The sequence below is a fragment of the Podarcis pityusensis genome (genome assembly GCF_964106645.2).
Source record: "Podarcis pityusensis genome assembly, chromosome: 2".
Classification (NCBI taxonomy): Eukaryota; Metazoa; Chordata; class Lepidosauria; order Squamata; family Lacertidae; genus Podarcis; species Podarcis pityusensis.
This window is the reverse complement of record NC_138029.1, coordinates 6,234,392-6,252,204: the sequence shown is the minus strand read 5'-3', so window position 1 is coordinate 6,252,204 and position 17,813 is coordinate 6,234,392. Positions and strand designations below refer to the sequence as shown.

Here is a 17,813-nt window from a genome sequence, read left to right as displayed (position 1 = left end):
AAACAACTTGGTCAGACTTGGCACTAGACACCTTTTGACATTAGGGGAGGCGCAGTGGTTGCTGCTCTGCCTCAGGTGGCAAAATGTTTTGGGCTGGACACAGGTGAGGGTGGGGGCTAAGCTTCAACACAAAATGGAAGCACAATCTCCTCCCCCCATCCTTTTCCTTTCCTCCGTTCTAAGCAGTTTCCTCTCAGCCAGCTCCTGACACCTGAAGGGACCCAGGCAGGTGGGAAACGAATTAAGGCTACAGAGGTGGGGGAGGGGCACATTTGGCTCCCTCCCCCGCCCAATGCTGGTGTAACGAGTATTTCTGATTTTCCTGCTCTGAATTTCCTCCGCCTTTCTATGTCAACAGCACAAACACATATTCAACATACGCACGATTTCCCCACCTATCTAGTTTGGTCCCAAGAGAAAACAAAGATAATGAAGAAGACTACAGAGTGACAGTCTGTTTCTTCGTAGAGCCAAAAAGAAGACAGGAAGACCCACGCATTAATCCTTTAATGCAGGTGCTCTCTACAACATTACAGAAAGAGGCATCATGTTGCCTGAGGTCAGTGGGCAGTACACCATGCCTTCCTCAGCCCCCATTTTGCCTCTCTGTAACATCTTATAAGAGACATCTACCAGAGTGCATGTGGGTGCCATGTTTTTAAATACCCCTCCAGTTTTTAAAAACATCTTTTTAAAAGTAAACAAGCACACCTAGGGGTAGCAGTAATGCTAATTTTTCCTGCCTAAAGTGCTAAGTTGCTATTTGCAGGTAGTACTTTAAACAAGGAACATTCAAAAACATGTTCAGCCAGATGTGGTAGTACACTCTGAAACCACCACCTCACCCTAGCACACTTTTGAGTATTTTTCTCATGGCAGAGCTTTTGACCTCTCATTATTTGTGTAGGGCTGTGCAAAATAAGCCAATCAGCCATTGTAGCCAAGGAAGGTTCTACTTTCCAAGTGCAGGAAAGAAGTGCAAAACTGCTTAATTGAAAATAGTTTTTTGTGTTTCTTGCTGCAGACTTCACAGGCAGGTCTGTAACACCATCAGCATCATCTGAGCAGATCCTCCTTTGTTAAAATAGGCCGAGCTGCCTTTGATGTGTAAAAGAGCCGAGCTTCATTCATTTGCATCTCTGCACTTCTGACTCTTGTTAAAAAGAAGGGAGTTGATGGAAGAAGCCATTCTTCCTGACCCTTTCCTCTGTCAGGTAAAGCCAAATCCTATTAGCAGACAAACAGCACAATGGGATTGCCCAGATTTGGGAGTCTTTCTTGATGTCTGTTCTGATGTTAATGGGAGATAACAGAGAAGTCCCTTAGCAGGATCATCCCAAAACATTTTTCTGCTTGAAGTAGAACAGCCAGTGGTGTCAACGTACTGAATATTTTGGCACTGAGGCTGAAAACCGTCAACTGCCTCTCCTTCAGAATGAAAATGCAAAACCAGTGTAGTAACAAAACATGCTGACCTGCCTTGTGAGCCCAAATCAGGTTCCAGTGAGGGGCAAAAATGGACAGGAATGGCAAAAGGATAGTTGGAATCAAGCTAGTAACCTGAATCTGGATGTCAGATATATTCGGAGGCAGCGCTGTGTGTCTTTTGTAGGCTTTCCTATACTCCACACAAGTCGCCATCCCACAAACATTTTTAAAGGTGTTTAGTCCTTTTGGTTTCAAAGTATAACTTGAGAACCTGGGGGCAGCGTCTGCTGAAACTGAAGGAACCACAAGGAGGCTTTTGGCTTGGATCAAGCTTCTAGCCCTAGATCTGGTCTTTTACGCTGTCTCAAACAACTGTTGTGGAGAAAGTGTTGCTTGGGGGTACAAGCACCAAATAATGGTCCCTGGTTATTACCACAGTGTTTGTGCATGCAGAAGAGAAGACTTGCCTACTTAAGCTTCATCTGCACTGATGCACATGCGTGTATAAACACACACACACTACTTCCTAATATTTTTCCTTAACACCACATTTGCCCATGAGAATTGATCTTCACCTTCACCTTCAAATGTGCTTCCTTCTCTTGCACTTTGTGAATTATCTGGGATAGGTTAAATATAATTATAATAATGCCAAGGCTGCACGCAGCCAAACACATGTACCACACAATACAGATTCGTATTTTCAGAAGTTGGGCAAAAATGTACAAATGGCAAAATTTAAGTCATCAACTGTGAACAGCAAACACAAGCTTAAAGTAGCTGGACTATTCCACAGTAAACATGAAGCAGCAACTGGGAAAGGGTGTCTGCTTCTGTGTTTAACCAACCAGCCATTTAAAATGTACCTGCAATGTTCACAACTTGGCAGTATCACATATGTATCTTGTCACTTATTGTGAGTTCAAAAGTAAACTTTGAACTGGGTCTAACTTCCTTAGGCTAGCCCATTGTTTCAAAAAACAGAGTGGGGGAAAACACTCTTGGGCAAGATTCTAAAACTGCTAATAAAGGTGGTTCCCTTCTTCATGTGTCAGAGGCTAAGGGCCATTTTTCATTTCTAATTACAGATATATGTGTATGTATATGCATGTGTGTACACACTCTCTCTCTGTGTATATCTCTTCAGTGCTAGGAGGGGAAGCAGTGTAAAGGAAGATGTTGTGAAACTGGCCAACAAGGTTTGCCCTAAATAAAGTGCAAGGCCAAGAGAAGGGGATCTAGCACATGGTGCACAAGTTACTCATGGAAGAGCCTGCAAGAAGACAGAGGTGTCCTGAAGCAATTTGTCTCCTTGTTTGTTTTAACTAAAATCTTTATTATTACAACAAACAAAATAAAATTCTCAATTCACACAATCCAACTCCCTCGTCCAAGAGCTCCGACCTGAAGCCCGTACAGCCCCACAGCATGCATATACAGGGGTCTGGAGAAAAGGGAAGGGCCACCAGCGGCACTCTCTGGTCCCAATGTGGGGGTTCTGCGCCCCTTTCATAGGATGAGGGGGTGTTTGGGCAAACAGAGCAGGACCAGAGGGCAGCAAGAGTTTGCACCATGCTGCTGCTGTGTCTCTCTTTCCCTTGGAGACAGCAGAAGGAGGGAGGGTAGGAGGAGAAGAGGGAAGAGCTAGTTAGATCAGTCAAAGCCCCCACCCCACTGGTCTGACAGGGGCTTTCTCACAGTCCAAGAGTCACAGCTCATCCTCATCAAGTTGGGCAAGTTGAGCACAGCCTTGAGGGAAACTGATTTCCGGGACTTCAGGATCAGGGAGCAGCGGCCTGGCGTCGTCATCACTTGGGGCCTGTCAGGGACAGAGGAACAATGAAAACTCTGGAAAGGTTCCTGAGACGTATTTTGCAAGACTCCCACCGCAGAGCTCCTGCCACTGCACACCCATTGGCTTTTATCTTATCAACAGGTAAGACAGTGTAATACTTTGGTTCAATATATCTACTACGGGGTAATCCAATTCTGTGCTGCGAAAAGCTGCATTCTGCATAAATTATGCAAATTAATCATCTTAAGTACTGCCTTGCTGGATCAGGCCAAGGTGCATCAAATCCAACATTCTGTGTCTCAGCAGCAGCCAACATGATGCCTCTTTGAAACACGCAAGGCAGGGAATGAAGGTGATGACTTTTCCTGTTGTTGCCAACACTTAGATCTAGTGTTCAGAGATATTCTGGTATTCTGCCTCTGTCCACAGTGTGGGGTTTGCAGCCAAATCACAAATGCATGTTTTGCTAGACAAGACAGAGCTAGTACACAAAGAGTGCACTTAAATTTCCTAGAGAGGACCCTCTGTGTGCTTACCTTCCTTGCCTCCTCTGGCTGGAATTCTGTAACCACGGAGATAATCTTTTATACTTCATCCTGTCTCTGAGAAGACACTCTTTCTACCATGTTCAAATGTGTATCTGGGAGGTCCAGACAGATGCAGCCTACAGAAGCCAACTTTTGTATTTTGTACCTGATAAGTTTTATTACCTGTATTGTATCTGCTGCCTGCATTGAAATGTAATTGTTTATCTTACTAAATTATGTGGTTCATTCTCTGCAGCAGAGTTGAAGAAGGGGAGGTCAGCAAACCTCAAATAAAAGGGACAAAAAGCTGTAATTGCCCAATTCCTAAACTTTAGTAAACTGCAAAAATGTATGCAGTACGTGTTTTACTTAGCTAAATGGCTTGACAGCCCACTTTTTGTATGTCTCCCACATATGTGGAATACAAAATTTAACTTTTAATCTACAGATTTAATCCTCAATTCATCTCCTACATCAGTGATTTTCAGCCTTTTTTTTCTTTGGATCACACTTTCAGAATAGAAATTTTCTTGCACCACACCATTTTTTTTATTGATAAGAAATACACTGGGACGGCGATTGTAGATCACAACTATGATTGTTCTCAGTATCACTTTATGCTCTTGCTCTCATTTTGGAAATATATGTATCCACATATTGCAAAAAATTTTTTTTGATACTATGCTATAATGAAATGTTTATTTTGTTCTCCTTGAATCTTCCTGTCATGCTTGCCATCCTCTCCTTGTGCCACAGCCTTTGAGAAGCAATGTCCTACATACACAGAAGTTCCTTTTAGCTAATAGCTATGGCTAGATCAGTTGTGTATAACAAATTTGCCCATATATACTTACTCTCAATCAGGGATGAGGAACCTGTGGTCCTTCAGATGTGTTGGACTCCACCTCCATCACAGGCAATAAGGGTCTTAATGGCTACTAGGCATGACAGCTTCAGTGTCGAAGATTGTACACCTCGGGATACCAGTACCTGGTATCTCGGAAGCACAGGTGGGGATGTTGTTGCACTTAGATCAGCTTATGCGTTTCCCATAGGTTCCTGATTGGCTGTGACTACAGGATGCTGGGCTAGAAGGACCCTTGGTACGATCAAGCAGGGCTCATCTTATGACAGGCATAGGCAAACTCTGCCCTCCAGATGTTTTGGGACTACAACTCCCATCATCCCTCGCTAACAGGACCAGTGGTCAGGGAATTGTAGCCTCAAACATCTGGAGGGCTGAGTTTGCCTATGCCTGTCTTATGCTCTTACATTCCCATCAGCCCCAGCCAGCAAAGCCAATGATCAGAGACGGTGGGAGTTGCAGTCCAACAGCCTTCTCAAGAGCCACAGTTTCCTCATTTCTGCTCTAAAGCAAAACCAAAGATAAGAGCATAAGACAGCTCATTAGGCAATGTCTGCCCATGTTCTCAGCCTGAGAGTGGAGCAGATTGCAGGTAAATGGAAGGAAGAAAAGTGTATATGGCAGGCTTTCAAAATCTCTTGTGGGAAGGAAAGCACAGCATCAAAAAGCTTTCCAGAAATAAAATTACTGGCATATGAATGCATCAGCAATGGTAAACAAGGCAAGAGATGGGGACGTACTCTACTAACACAGCAATGAATTTCAGACTGTGTTTTGGGGAACCCTGGGATTCTTTTGGAAGAATGTCAGTGGTTTCTCACTGGGAAGGCCACTATAGGCAGAAGCTTTGAATTCTGCAACCTGTGCCAGATTCTGCATTTTTTCCTAGGCTTCTGTGGCACGGTGGCAACATGTGGTCAGGTGGTGGGGACACGTGTGTGTGTGTGTGTGTGTGTGTGTAAAATGTCAGTCCCAATGAAAGTTAAATCCTGATGGAAAGAATGAGTAAGGCCACGGGCAACAGAACCTGAATCATTATCGTTATGTCAACTGTGAACGTTGAATCCTTACTCAGATTAAAAGGAACACTTCCTCTGCCCTACCAAAACTCACTGTGTGCAGGGACTCCTGCTGGGAGGAATTGGAGAGATGCACCTGGGAGCCATCGGAAGGTAGGTGACCTGGTCCAGGCCCTGGAGAGCTTTGGCTGCGAGATGGCTGGGGGCAGAAAGCAAAGTGGGTTTAATCTGGGTGGGGAGAAGACAACATTCCAGCACAGATGGGTGCTCTCAGTTTGGTGTCATATTATGTGAGAAAGTGTGCATAGCTTGTCAACTCTCAACTTGTGCATAGCTGAAGTCAAACAACATCTCACATTGAAAGCACGCCATGCAAACGTCATAGTTTCACAAGACCCCTGACCCGGAAGGGATTCTGGCAATCCAGTTCATCAAATGAAGTCATCTAATTTCCCAAAAAAGAAAACAGATAGGCATCCTCTTGCAAATCTCTTGTGTGTGTCTCTCTCTGCCTCTATTAGAGATCAGTCTGATCTCCTTTTCATCTAATCTGGAATCAGAAACCTGTAGAGTCCTGAAGCCTCCTAAAACAGCATAGCACTCATTCCTACCTCCTCCTCCAACTCATATCTGAGAACAGAAATCAGCACTCTTGTCTTCACCACTGTCTTCACAGAACAGTGCTCACTACTTTGGGCTCCTCGTCTTTCCTCCCCACTTGCTATAGGTTTTAGTGATTAACATTTTTAAAAATCACAACAACAGATAATCCTCATCAGAAATAATACAATATAACCAAGGAAAAAAACAATAACTACTGAACGGTTATTTAGCAGATAGATGACTCCAACAGTTATCATGAAAAATTAAAACAGAGGGAAATTGAAGGAGAGGCAGTCAATGTAACAAGAAGAAAAATGATTATGATATTGGCAGTGATTAATGAACACAAACGATATTTGGATGGTTTCAGAATGGGGGAAGCTTGCTTATGTCTATGAGTAACAAACCTACTCTGAATTTCCTCTACCCTCCCCTTCCCTGCAACATGTTTGGAGGAGTGTGTGAATATCCTCACATGCATGCATGCAAGTATCTATGGACTGGATATTAAAGGCTTTGTTTATCAGCAGCAGACATGTCTTCTCTCTTGCCTGGCTCCAGTTCTACCTCTCTCACCCATCACCTCGGCAACAGAGCAAGCCACAGAACCAGCCTGGCTGAGACCATGATGCTGGGAGGAATGGTTAGCAGCACACCTGTCCATCTGGAGGGTCTGGCAGGTGAGATGATGACGACGTCATCTCACCCAGGCAGTCTGGGAAAGAGTTAGCAGTCTCCCTGGCTGCTCTCCAGTTAGTCACCCAAGGGGAACTCAACAGTCCCCTCCTCTGTCCCTCTTTTCCTGAATACCTGCTGCCTAGTTTGAAGTTTCAGAACAGAGGCCCTAGACCCAATTCCCTCCCACCCCATTACTCTTGGCAACAGATGATGTCCAGACTCAGGTTGCTTTGGTGATTGTTTTGTGTGTACATAACCATTCAGATGTTAAAACCTTCTTTTTTAGTGAACATTTAAACCTCTTTCACAAAGCCTTGTGGTCTCTTGCCCACCCTATGCTTAAAAGCCAAGCCACACACTACCTAAGTGTGTTCTTTTTGAAACCCAGGTGAGCTTAGATTGTTTGGTGGAGGCAACCAGAAAAATAAAGACTTCTGCCTGGTGGCAGCGGAAGGGCCAGTAGCCTGGTCTCCACTTTGGGGAACTGTGACACACTGTGTTGCATAAGCTCACTTAACAGAGACCACACACTCCCTAACATCCCTTAAGCACACTCACAATTATATTCTTACTGTTATGTACTGAAGTTCTCACCCTGGGCCAGCAGGGGGATACTGTAGATAATTATGCAAATGAAGGATCGAAAGTGACGTTCAGTGATTGGATAGTTTGTATGCAAATGAAGGATCGAAAGTGACGTTCAGTGATTGGATAGTTTGTATGCAAATGAAGGATCGAAAGTGACGTTCAGTGATTGGATAGTTTTAGAAAGTTGCAACAGTTACAATTGTTCTGGAGCTCTATATAAGCAGGCTGACTGAGCTCCTCAGTTCCAGCTTGCAAATAAAGAGCTGCTTTGGAAGAATCGCTGTGTCGTCTGATATGTTCGCCCCAACTTAACACTTACAGTTGGAGTTGCTCAACACATGCTTCTGCAGCAAGCGGATGATTCCAATCCATTAGCTGTTACCACGCTGGATTAATCAATGAAAGGGTACAAGGAGAAAATCCATCTGCATGGGATGAGGTCAATATCCTCTAGTTTAATAGACCCCAAGATTTTGTCCCAAACAGGAAAACATGTCTCATTTATTTACTTCTTTACTTCTTATTCTTAAAGCTATCTACACTGCCCCTTGATATAAATATTTGGGGGACGGCTTACAAATGAGACTAAAATACTAACTGAGCATTGAGCTCCAATTTCTCATTTTTTGTTGAGCAGCTGTTAACAAGGAGGTTCTCAGATGCAGTAATGCTTTTGAATACTAGTTGGTGGAAACGGCAAGAAGGGAAGAGTGGCTGGTGTGCTCAGGTTCTGCCCGTAGGCTTCCCACAGCCCTCTGACTGGCCCTTAGGATGTTGGTCTAGGTTGGCTGCTGGCCTGATCCTGCAGGCTCTTATTGTGTTCTGATGAGGTTAAATGCCTACATTTTTGGAACATCTCCCCTTGGGCATTTTTTTTAAATGAAATTTTGTTAGACAATACTGATATGAATTGTGTGGGAAAGATAACCTCCCTTTGTCTCTGTGACAGTATGTGTACAATGCAATCTCAAGCCAGCACACATGGTGGATTGTTTTAATGACAAATGATTGTTTTCATTTTCTGCTTCATGTAACTCTTGCAAACTATACATGTGTTAATGAGGTTTAACAAATGTAAGCACTGAACTGAATTTCAAATTCCTCTTGCCAATTACTAGCCCCTTTCATTCCAAAGCTAGAACAGGAACTTCACCTGTGCCAGCCAAACCTCACAAAGCTGTTAATTCAACAGGGATCTTCCGTTTAAGACCTTCCTACCTTACCTCAACATAGGCCTGTTGCTCAGGCTGGCCTGGGCCCGGAAGGTAGAGGGAGGGGAGAGAGGCGTTGTGGGGCTGGAGGCTGGATCCCTTGCTCTGGTCCATGGAGACGGAGGAGCAGGGCCGGCTGGGTCCACCGGGCAGTGAGTGATGCGGGACTCCAATGCGTCCTAGGCTATGGGTTTTGCTCTCTCGGCGCTGGTACTCTATGGGCGACTGCAGTGCTGGCAAGGAAACAGAAAGGGGCAATGAACTGCAGGGTCACGCACTGGAAACACAAAACGCTCTGAAATCCATTAGTGAAACATAATCTTCTGCAAGAAAGGAAAAAAAGACTCCTCAGGGGAGTGATGCAGGAACCACTGGGTGAAGTCCCACAGCCCCGCCTGCGCAGGTGCGCTTCAAGCAGCTTCCAATGCTCAAAAGCCACTGTCAAAAGGTGTCTCAAGCGCCCTCATCCTTCTGGTGCGAAAAGCAGGAGAGGGGTGCTGGATCAGGAGCCACCACTTCAATGTGCCTGAGGTGCCAGAAGACAGCAGCTCCTGGAAACTGCACGATAGGGACAGGAGGAAGCCCAGCAAGCAGATGAGGGGCTACAGACCACACCAGGATGCACTGCAGCTCTAAAGAGCAACACCATCCCATGCACAAACACCCTCCCCCAACTCCCATTTCTTAATATCATCACTACCCCACACGCTTATTTCTCTCTTTTGAGAGATTATGGGGCAGTGAATATCTTAAGAAAGAGGGGGGGGTGGCTCTGCCCCTGCCCACACTGGCATGTGGTCTCCAACAGATTTCCCCTAGGGGAACACGGCCCTTGATGGAAGAAAGGTTTCCTAGACATGGTCCATGCATTTAAGTTAAGAGTCATTCAGAACTGATCTGCACATTATGCAAAATGGCAGGGTAGATATCTTTACTATCTGAATTCAAACTGAAGGGTGGGAATCCTATTTTTGATTGCTCCCCCTATGTGTGTGTGTGGGGGGACACACACTACCTTTTCTCAACACAGCAAATCAGAGAGAAAGATTTAGAATACAAATCTCTCAGCTTTTTATTTGAGAAAGGGTTAAAAAATGTGACCTCCTGCTTACTGGAAGTCTGAAGTCGTACAGTCCACTTCAGCTCTGCCATCTACTTTGGGACTCACCCCACCCTTCCAAAGTTGTGCGTTGGCTCGATTCACAAAGGCCAAAGGACAGCTTGTGCTTGAAGTAAAAATGTATGGCTAGTTGAGACATGCGTGTACATCACTTGATTGCACAATTAAGGCCTGACTTGCACATACATGAGAAGATGGTAATGTAATATTAGAGCTGGGGGTCGGGGGCTGGTATATAGAAAGAGACAGACAGAGATAGAATGGATTGTACCTCCAGATGACCTTTTTAATGAACATTCCTACTGATTTTGCAGGAGTGATTCAATTGCATACCAGAACTGTAGGTTTGCACCATTTAAAGTGGATTAAAGTGCTCCAATGAAGGGTCCTTGACATTTAACACCCCCCCACACACAAATAATCAGAATGAATACTCAATAGAAGCTAAATGTAACCTAACCTCCGCATAAGCTTTGTGCAAGCAAATCAGGATGAATGCTTAATAAATATCAGGGCCCTTATTTATGGTTTTATTCCTGCTGATATGATATGGTGGCATGGAATTGGGGTGTTTATCACTTTAAATATTCTTTTTTTGTACTTTGGATCAATTCTGATAGAAGTTGAATTAGAAATAACTTAAAACAAACTCAAACAAACCTATTGCTAGGTCATTTCTTTCACTCAGAAAGAACCAAACTAAACTCACTGAAAGGCAGTAGCCTCTAATTCAAATTACTCTTTGAAAATTGTCTATTCCCCCTGCCCCCGCGCCACCATCTAGAAGCCAGCTGAAGTTTCCTATACTTCTGCAAAGCATTGTGGAAACATCTTAGCTTTCATATTCCATCCAGACCAGGAGTGAGGAAAATGAAGGAAGAAATATTGAGGAATCACTCCTTGAAGAAGGCTGGGTGTGGTTTAAAGGGCAGTGGGTGCCTGAGAGAGTTAGGAACAGACCATCTCTTTGAAGCCCCTACCATTGAGGAAGTCACGTTGTGTCTCCAAGATGAGGCTGATGTCAGCCACCCAGGCCTGGGCAATCTCTGACGTTGCTGCCTGCAGTACGTAACGGATGGTGCCCCGTTCTGCGCCACGAGAGATCAGTGCAAATTTGCAGGGATCATTATCCACACAGGGCTCCAGGCCCAAACAGCTGACCTGGCATTGAGATGGATAGTGGATAGGAAATGGCCATTCAAAAGCAAGAAAAAGAAGAAGTTATTAGCAATAAAATGGACAAACAGGGAGGGCCTGGCAGTCAAGCAAAAGGAAGAGCCTTTATTTATTTATTTATTTATTTATTTATTTATAAAACAGATTTGGGTACATCTGCACATTCATAGTCCTAGAAATTCTGTGGTTCTCTGGATATAACCAAGGCTGTGTAATCTCTGTGCTTTAAACAAAGATCAACGTTCTACACACCAAGCCCAGGCTATATTCTTGTGCCAAGAAAAGCTACATTCCGAAACCTGAACAAAGAATGCAAAGCCAGCTAATTTCCATATTTCCTTGCTTTGCACTACCCCTGCTCTCTGCTCCCGAGATTACGCCAAGCAATGCCCACACATTTCAATCCTATCTTCACAGCCATAAGGCTATACAGTGGTGCCTCGCAAGACGAAATTAATCCGTTCCGCCAGTCTCTTCGTCTAGCGGTTTTTTCGTCTTGCGAAGCAACCCTATTAGCGGATTAGCGCTATTAGCAGTTTAGCGGCTATTAGCGGCTTAGCGGCTTAGAAAAAGGGGGGGGGAAGCGAAAAAAATCTCAAGACTCGCAAGACATTTTCGTCTTGCGAAGCAAGCCCGTAGGGAAATTCGTCCTGCGAAGCGCATCGAAAAACGGAAAACCCTTTCGTCTAGCAGGTTTTCCGTCTTGCGAGGCATTTGTCTTGCGGGGCACCACTGTACATTTATATAAGGCAGGATTCACCTAATGAGCCCATCAGTGGAAGCCCTGTGCAAGGGCTTTTGCAATGGGCCTCCTCCCTCCCCTTGCGTGCACCCCTAAATCGGCTCTGAGGAGGGGAGCCAGAAGAACCCCCAGAACAGTGCACTGGGGGAGAAAAGGGGGTTGTTCTGTCTCACAAGCTGAAACGCTTACACAGACAGAACGTGTGCAATAGCGCACCAAGTTGAATTTCACTCGCAATTTCTAGCCATATAAAATTTTATACACATGCATAGACTCTCAGGATGCCAAATTCAGTGCTCACAATTACATTCTGCAGATGCATGGTACAACCGCAGAAACAGGGGGTAAACAGCGATAGGTACGGGGATACAGGCTTGCCTAGGTTCTCTGCTGTTAGCCCTGAAATACCTTGATGCTGCTCTTGAAGGCATAAGTTGGAGCGGCATACGGACCACGCCGTCGCTCCAGGGTCTCGCTCAGGATGACAATCTGCTCAAAGAGAAAGATGCGCCGCTCACGGCCCCGGGCCAGGATCCCGCCCGCCTGCTCCGTCACCCAGAAGGTGTTCTGTTGCAGCAGCTTCCCCTGCGCAGTCAGTTTCCCCTGGAGAGGAGAGGGCAGATCCTAGTTACTCAGCTGGGGAGAAGGCACAAAACTGCCCTGTTCTTAGAGCAGAAGACTCAGAATTACCACTTGCAGATGACGGGCTGCACCTTTGAATTCTGACCCATCTCAAAAACTGCCTGCCTGTAGAAAACTAACCTGTCAAGGAGAAGCTTAGAACCCTTCTTCTTTACTTGGCAACTTTCTATATGCAGAGGGGTTTGGGTTCTTTTAGATCTGAGGCAGCACCGAAATATTCACTTACATTTAAAGCAGTGTATTCCCAGGAAGGGCTGTGCCACATATTTCACAACATGTCTGAGGGCTTGTCCACACCTCTGCCTAGAAAGGAGGGGGCCAAGTGGTCTCCCCCTTGCTCCACTCCTTTCCCAGGGAAAGACACTCTTTAGCTTTAAATCAGGACAAACAGCAATCCAAAGGAAACAACAAAAGAGCAGTTTTCCTCAGGACAGAGCAGTGGGACAAGGGGGTGTGGATTAGGGCAAATTGCTTCAGTGAGGGGCCTTAAAAATATGTTTCTGGGTGTGAGGAATTCAAATCTGCTATAATTTTTGTGATTGGACAACATTTGGCTTGAAACTTCTATGCTTAATGAAGATGCACATACACTGTTTTCAGAAAGCCAAATAATTTTTAATTTTTCTTCTTCTTCTTCTTCTGAAAATGTCAGGTAATGCTTAATCATTAACAAACAAACAAACAAACAAACAAACAAACAAATGCAAGTACTTGGCAATTGTTTTTAAAAATTTCTATGCAATTTTACACACATTTTCATTACTAAACAAAACTATATTAATTTAACCAAAATATCTTTTGAATTTCCAAGTCATGTTTCCAACTTTTCAGTACCCCTCATTTTTGGAATTTGAAAGCTGAAAAATTCAACATGTGATAGGCCCTGAGACCTAATTTTTTCAATTACCTCTCCCTTTTCTACCCACTTGTTCCTATATTTTAAGCTCACGATTCCCAGATCAACATACACAGAGGTGGAGGACCCTCATTTTAAAATGCCGGTTGTTGTTGTTGTTATTATTATTATTATTATTATTATTATTATTATACTGCCTTTTATCCGAAGATCTCAGGGCAGTTCACAAGATTAAAATACAGGATAGAAGCACAAAATAAATAGTTAAAACAAAAATAAAACAATAACCCCCTCTCCCACAGACACATTTAAAAGGCCATAGAATCAGGTCAAGGCCTGGTTGAAGAGGAATTATAAGGTTCTCTTCCTTGAACAGCCCCCACTGCAAAAAATTAAGGTGCCTTCTGCAGTAGAGTTGATTGGAAAATCAGGGCTAAGAGCCTAGCTCCCACGGGATCTGTAGAATCTCCAAGCCAGACATTGATTCCCAGGGCCTACCTCAAAGCCCTGGAGACGCCCCACATTCATCATGTCATTGCAGCGCTTAGGAACAAAACACATCACCTCCACAGCTCTCTGAAAGGCAAAGGAAAGCAGTCGGGTGAAAGCGGTGGACCAGAATAGCCCGGTGACTGGCTGGCTGTGCACCCATGGCGAGCAGCGCCAGTGTCATTAAACCCAGGAGATGCAGGACATGTGAAAAAACACTGGACAACCTGCCCCCTTTAGACTGACGGGCCATAGTTCCATGCAGACACTATGATGAGATATGGATTCAAGACCCCTGTCAGCTATGAGTGCAGTCTCAGGAACATAATGAAGCCTCTGCTCCGTCTCTCAAGGCAGACCCAGAATGAAAATATGCCCATACCATGTAGTAACCCTCGTGGGACAGTTCTGCAGATCCTGATTTGAAAGTCAAAGGAGAGAATATGCTAAAGTGGAAACGGGATTTAGGGTATACAATTGATTATGAAGATAATCAAAGGTTTTGGAAAATATATATAAATTTTACAGCCTGCTATTCATTAAGAGAGAATTATATGAAGATGCACCACAGAGGGTATATGGCACCAGACAGACTAGCAAAAATAAATAGATAGTAATAAATGTTGGAGATGTAATAGAATGAAAGGCACTCTATACCCTATGTGGTGGACATGTCCAGAGATCAAAAAATTTTGGGAGATGATTCATGAAGAGTTTAAAAAATTGATAAAAGTATCATATATCAAAAAGGCAGGAGCATATTTATTAGGAATCTTGAGTAAGGATATCCCTAAAGACAAAATTAACATCTTTCTGTATGCAGCAACAACAGCAGCAGCGAGAACATTGGTAGCCCGTCACTGGAAAAGAAATTATATCCCAACAAAAGGGGAATGGTTGAGTAAACCATGTGAGTACCTGGAGTTAGCAAAATTGATGGATTTAATAAGGCATAAATCAAAAATTATAATTCAGAAACAATGGGAACGCTTAAACGAATATTTATACAAGCAGGGTTCAAATATGAAAATTTGGTTGTGCCTAGACTAACCTTGTGAAGAATATAGAGAACATAAAGATTTGACTGATTATGAAAGAATCTAAGGAAGAGAAATGATTGAAGAACAGATGTAAAGGCGAGCAAGATAACTAAGAGACGTGCGGTGAATGCAGTGGAAGTCTTTTATAATATTTTAACTAAGATTTATATATTGTAATGTTTGAAGCATGAATTTGGTAATATTATTGGCTATGAAAAGTATTTTCTTTTTTAGTTTGCAATTTGGAAAACATGTCTATAAATGTGTTTACAGTGTTATGCATTGTTTTTTGTTTCTTTTCTTTTATTTTCTTGTAAAATTCAATAAAAATAAGAAAGAAAGAAAGAAAGAAAGAAGGAAAGCAGCAGCGTAATAACATCCAGTCCACACATAAGGGTGGGACTGGGGAGCAACAGCTGCAAGTGCCTCCGGATCCTACCTCCAGCTGTTCTGTGTCCTTGCCAGCTTTGCCATAGTATTTCAGGAAATCCTGGGAGGGAAAAGAGGAAATGAACAAGTGCATTCTTTAGTGGTAGGAGTGGGATTCCACCGGAGCCAAGCCATGCAACCAACTCCAAGTGCCACCTGCTCCCCCGGAGGCAGTGCTGCCCCCCAGCCGAGATGGCTATCAGCCATGACGGCTATGCTTTGTCTCTACAGTTGGAGACAGCAATGCTGGAAACCACAGGAGGAGAGAGTGTTGCTCTTGCGCTTGGATCCTGCTTGCAGGTTTCCCACAGGCCTCTGGTTGGCCACTGTGACAACAGGATGCTGGACTAGATGGATCGTTGGCTTGAAGCAGCTTCAGGCTCTTATGTTCTTATGAAACAAATGGTTCAGACTGCTGTCTGCTTATAGGAATACACCTGCCTTCACTGATGCCCTCCTTGCATATTTGTAAATACAGCAGGTATTATGCATAAGCTGACTTCTGCTTGCACATCAGGACTTCACCTTACCCTCCTCCTCCCACTACAGCCCCCAATGCCCCCTAAACCTGTCCCCCAATCTTCCAGAACATATTTGGGGGTGTGGGGAATGCATGGAAGGGGCAGAGGAAGCAAGCAGGAGTCTGTCCCACTTGTGCATGGACAACTTTGGATACAACCTTAAGTCTCAAGAGCTCTCTTCTTCCAAAGGGAACTAAACCCAGCAGTGCTATCTTTCAAACCTTTCATTGCTTGGGGAAATGGGGAGCAAGTGGGACTCTGCAAGGAACTGTAGCCACCAAGTGCCTCCATATGACAGCTATAATGTAAATTGGAAGCTGCCCTAACCCTGGTTCCAGCTCTGGAGGCAAATACAACCATTACCCATCAGGTGGCGCTAGGCAGCCAACAGAGACCCCAGCTACTCCTTTTGTGACATTGGGACTGTTTTGCTGTCCTGCAGGTGACATGAGGCTGCAGGATCTCTCCCTTAAAACAGAAAATAATATAGTGCAACTGACTTTCGGGGTTGGTGTGTTGTGCAACAAGCACACAGAGTGCAATGAGATTGAGTGTTTGTGCGGGGGGGGGGGGAGGGAGGGAGGCTTGGTTAATTTCATGGTACACAGGTTGTACATTGACAATAAAGGTATTATTATTAAACAGACCACTGTTCTGCACTTGTCCACACTGCCAAAGACTGCTATAGATATCATACCCAGCAGAAGACATATTGGCTGCTGTCTCTCCTTAGCTACAGGTCAGGAACTTGTTGGTCTCACCCCCCCCCCCCCCACATTTGCCTTAGATTTGGAAAGCAACACTCCACCTCCCACGTTAGCACCTTGAGCAGCAGCTGGTATTTCATGATCCGCTGTACGGGTTTGATGAGCAAGTCATTGAGCTGTAAGCGGTGCCCCAGTTCCTGCTTCAGTTCCTGGAAAGGAGAGAACAAAGCAGATCGGATCCTGTGGATCTGTGTGGGAGATCAAGCATCCTGCCTATTAAATCCCTGTCCACTCCATCAGGACACCTCCAGATCTTCCTGTTTCTCCCAAAGCATCCCACTCATCTTCTCAGGAAGACCTCAGATCCCTTCCCCTTATCCTATGCGTCAAAAGTCTCACTAGGCTGTGCACACACTGTAACTTTAAAGTATATTTAAAGCGTACACACCCCTTCAAAGGATTCTGAGCACTGCAGTTTGATAAGGTTTTCTGGGAACTTTAACTCTGAAAGGGGTAAACTGCAGTGCCCATAATTCTTTTAGGGGACAAAATGTGCTTTAAAGGTATTTTTCCAAAACCACATATTTTTGCCATTTTGTCACCCCCCTCAGTGATGACACCCAGGGTGGTCCCCACCCACTGGACCACTGCACAACTCCTATGCAACTGCTTGTACGCTGACGGTTTGATCCCTGGCTGGTATATGAATGTAATATAATAATAATAATATAAAATGATCTCAAGTAGCAAGACTTAGAAAGACCTCTATCTGACCCTTTGAGAGACACCCGCTGCCAAAAAGAGGAGCCATTATTGGCCCAATAATCCAATAGAGAAAAGGCAATTTTGCATCTTTACTCGTGTTCGGAGTACAGCTTGAAATGAACGAGCCCTGGGTGGCGCAGGGGGCAGTGAAGAAAAGAAGGAGGCAGGCGGATTCTAGCAGGAGAGAGACTATACCTTCAAAGAATGTTCAAAGCACATTTCCCCCTTCAAAGAATTCTGGGTGCTGTGGTTTGCCAGGAACTACAACACTGTGAGGGATAAATTACAGTTCCCAGAATTCTTTGAAGGGTAAGAATGTGCTTCAAACGCACTCTGAAGGTATCGCATGTATGCAGTCAAGGACAAAGCAAGCACAGACAACAAAGCTGTGGCAAATCACATGGCCCCTTACCTCAAAGTAGTTGTCAATGAACTCGGACACAATATGCTCAGATTTGGGTTTGTTCTGACAGTAAACAACGTACATGTGCAAACGGCGCTCCTGAAAAACAACAGGGGAACAATTCAGCAGAATACTTGGGGCAAAATCTAAAGTGTGTAGTCTTGGCTGGCACAGCGACTTGACTCTGGGGAGGGTATGTCAAAGAGGCA

General features: G+C 44.4%; 1 protein-coding gene across 5 annotated transcripts in view; it reads right to left on the bottom strand.

Annotated features, from left to right (window-relative positions):
• Window positions 1-2,740: 2,740 nt before the first annotated feature.
• ARHGEF25 (Rho guanine nucleotide exchange factor 25) overlaps window positions 2,741-17,813 on the bottom strand; it is a 76,417-nt gene continuing 61,344 nt past the window's right edge. For all 5 annotated transcript variants that reach the window (XM_080995459.1, XM_080995456.1, XM_080995458.1 and 2 more), the window contains 9 exons: window positions 17,614-17,703; window positions 16,538-16,645; window positions 15,219-15,269; window positions 13,749-13,826; window positions 12,161-12,355; window positions 10,815-10,995; window positions 8,727-8,947; window positions 5,729-5,833; window positions 2,741-3,247 (listed from right to left, as the gene is read on the bottom strand). In XM_080995459.1, coding sequence (XP_080851585.1) covers window positions 3,137-3,247; window positions 5,729-5,833; window positions 8,727-8,947; window positions 10,815-10,995; window positions 12,161-12,355; window positions 13,749-13,826; window positions 15,219-15,269; window positions 16,538-16,645; window positions 17,614-17,703 — 1,140 coding nt within the window. In that variant the 3' untranslated portion in view covers window positions 2,741-3,136. The remainder of the gene's footprint in view (window positions 3,248-5,728; window positions 5,834-8,726; window positions 8,948-10,814; window positions 10,996-12,160; window positions 12,356-13,748; window positions 13,827-15,218; window positions 15,270-16,537; window positions 16,646-17,613; window positions 17,704-17,813) is intronic.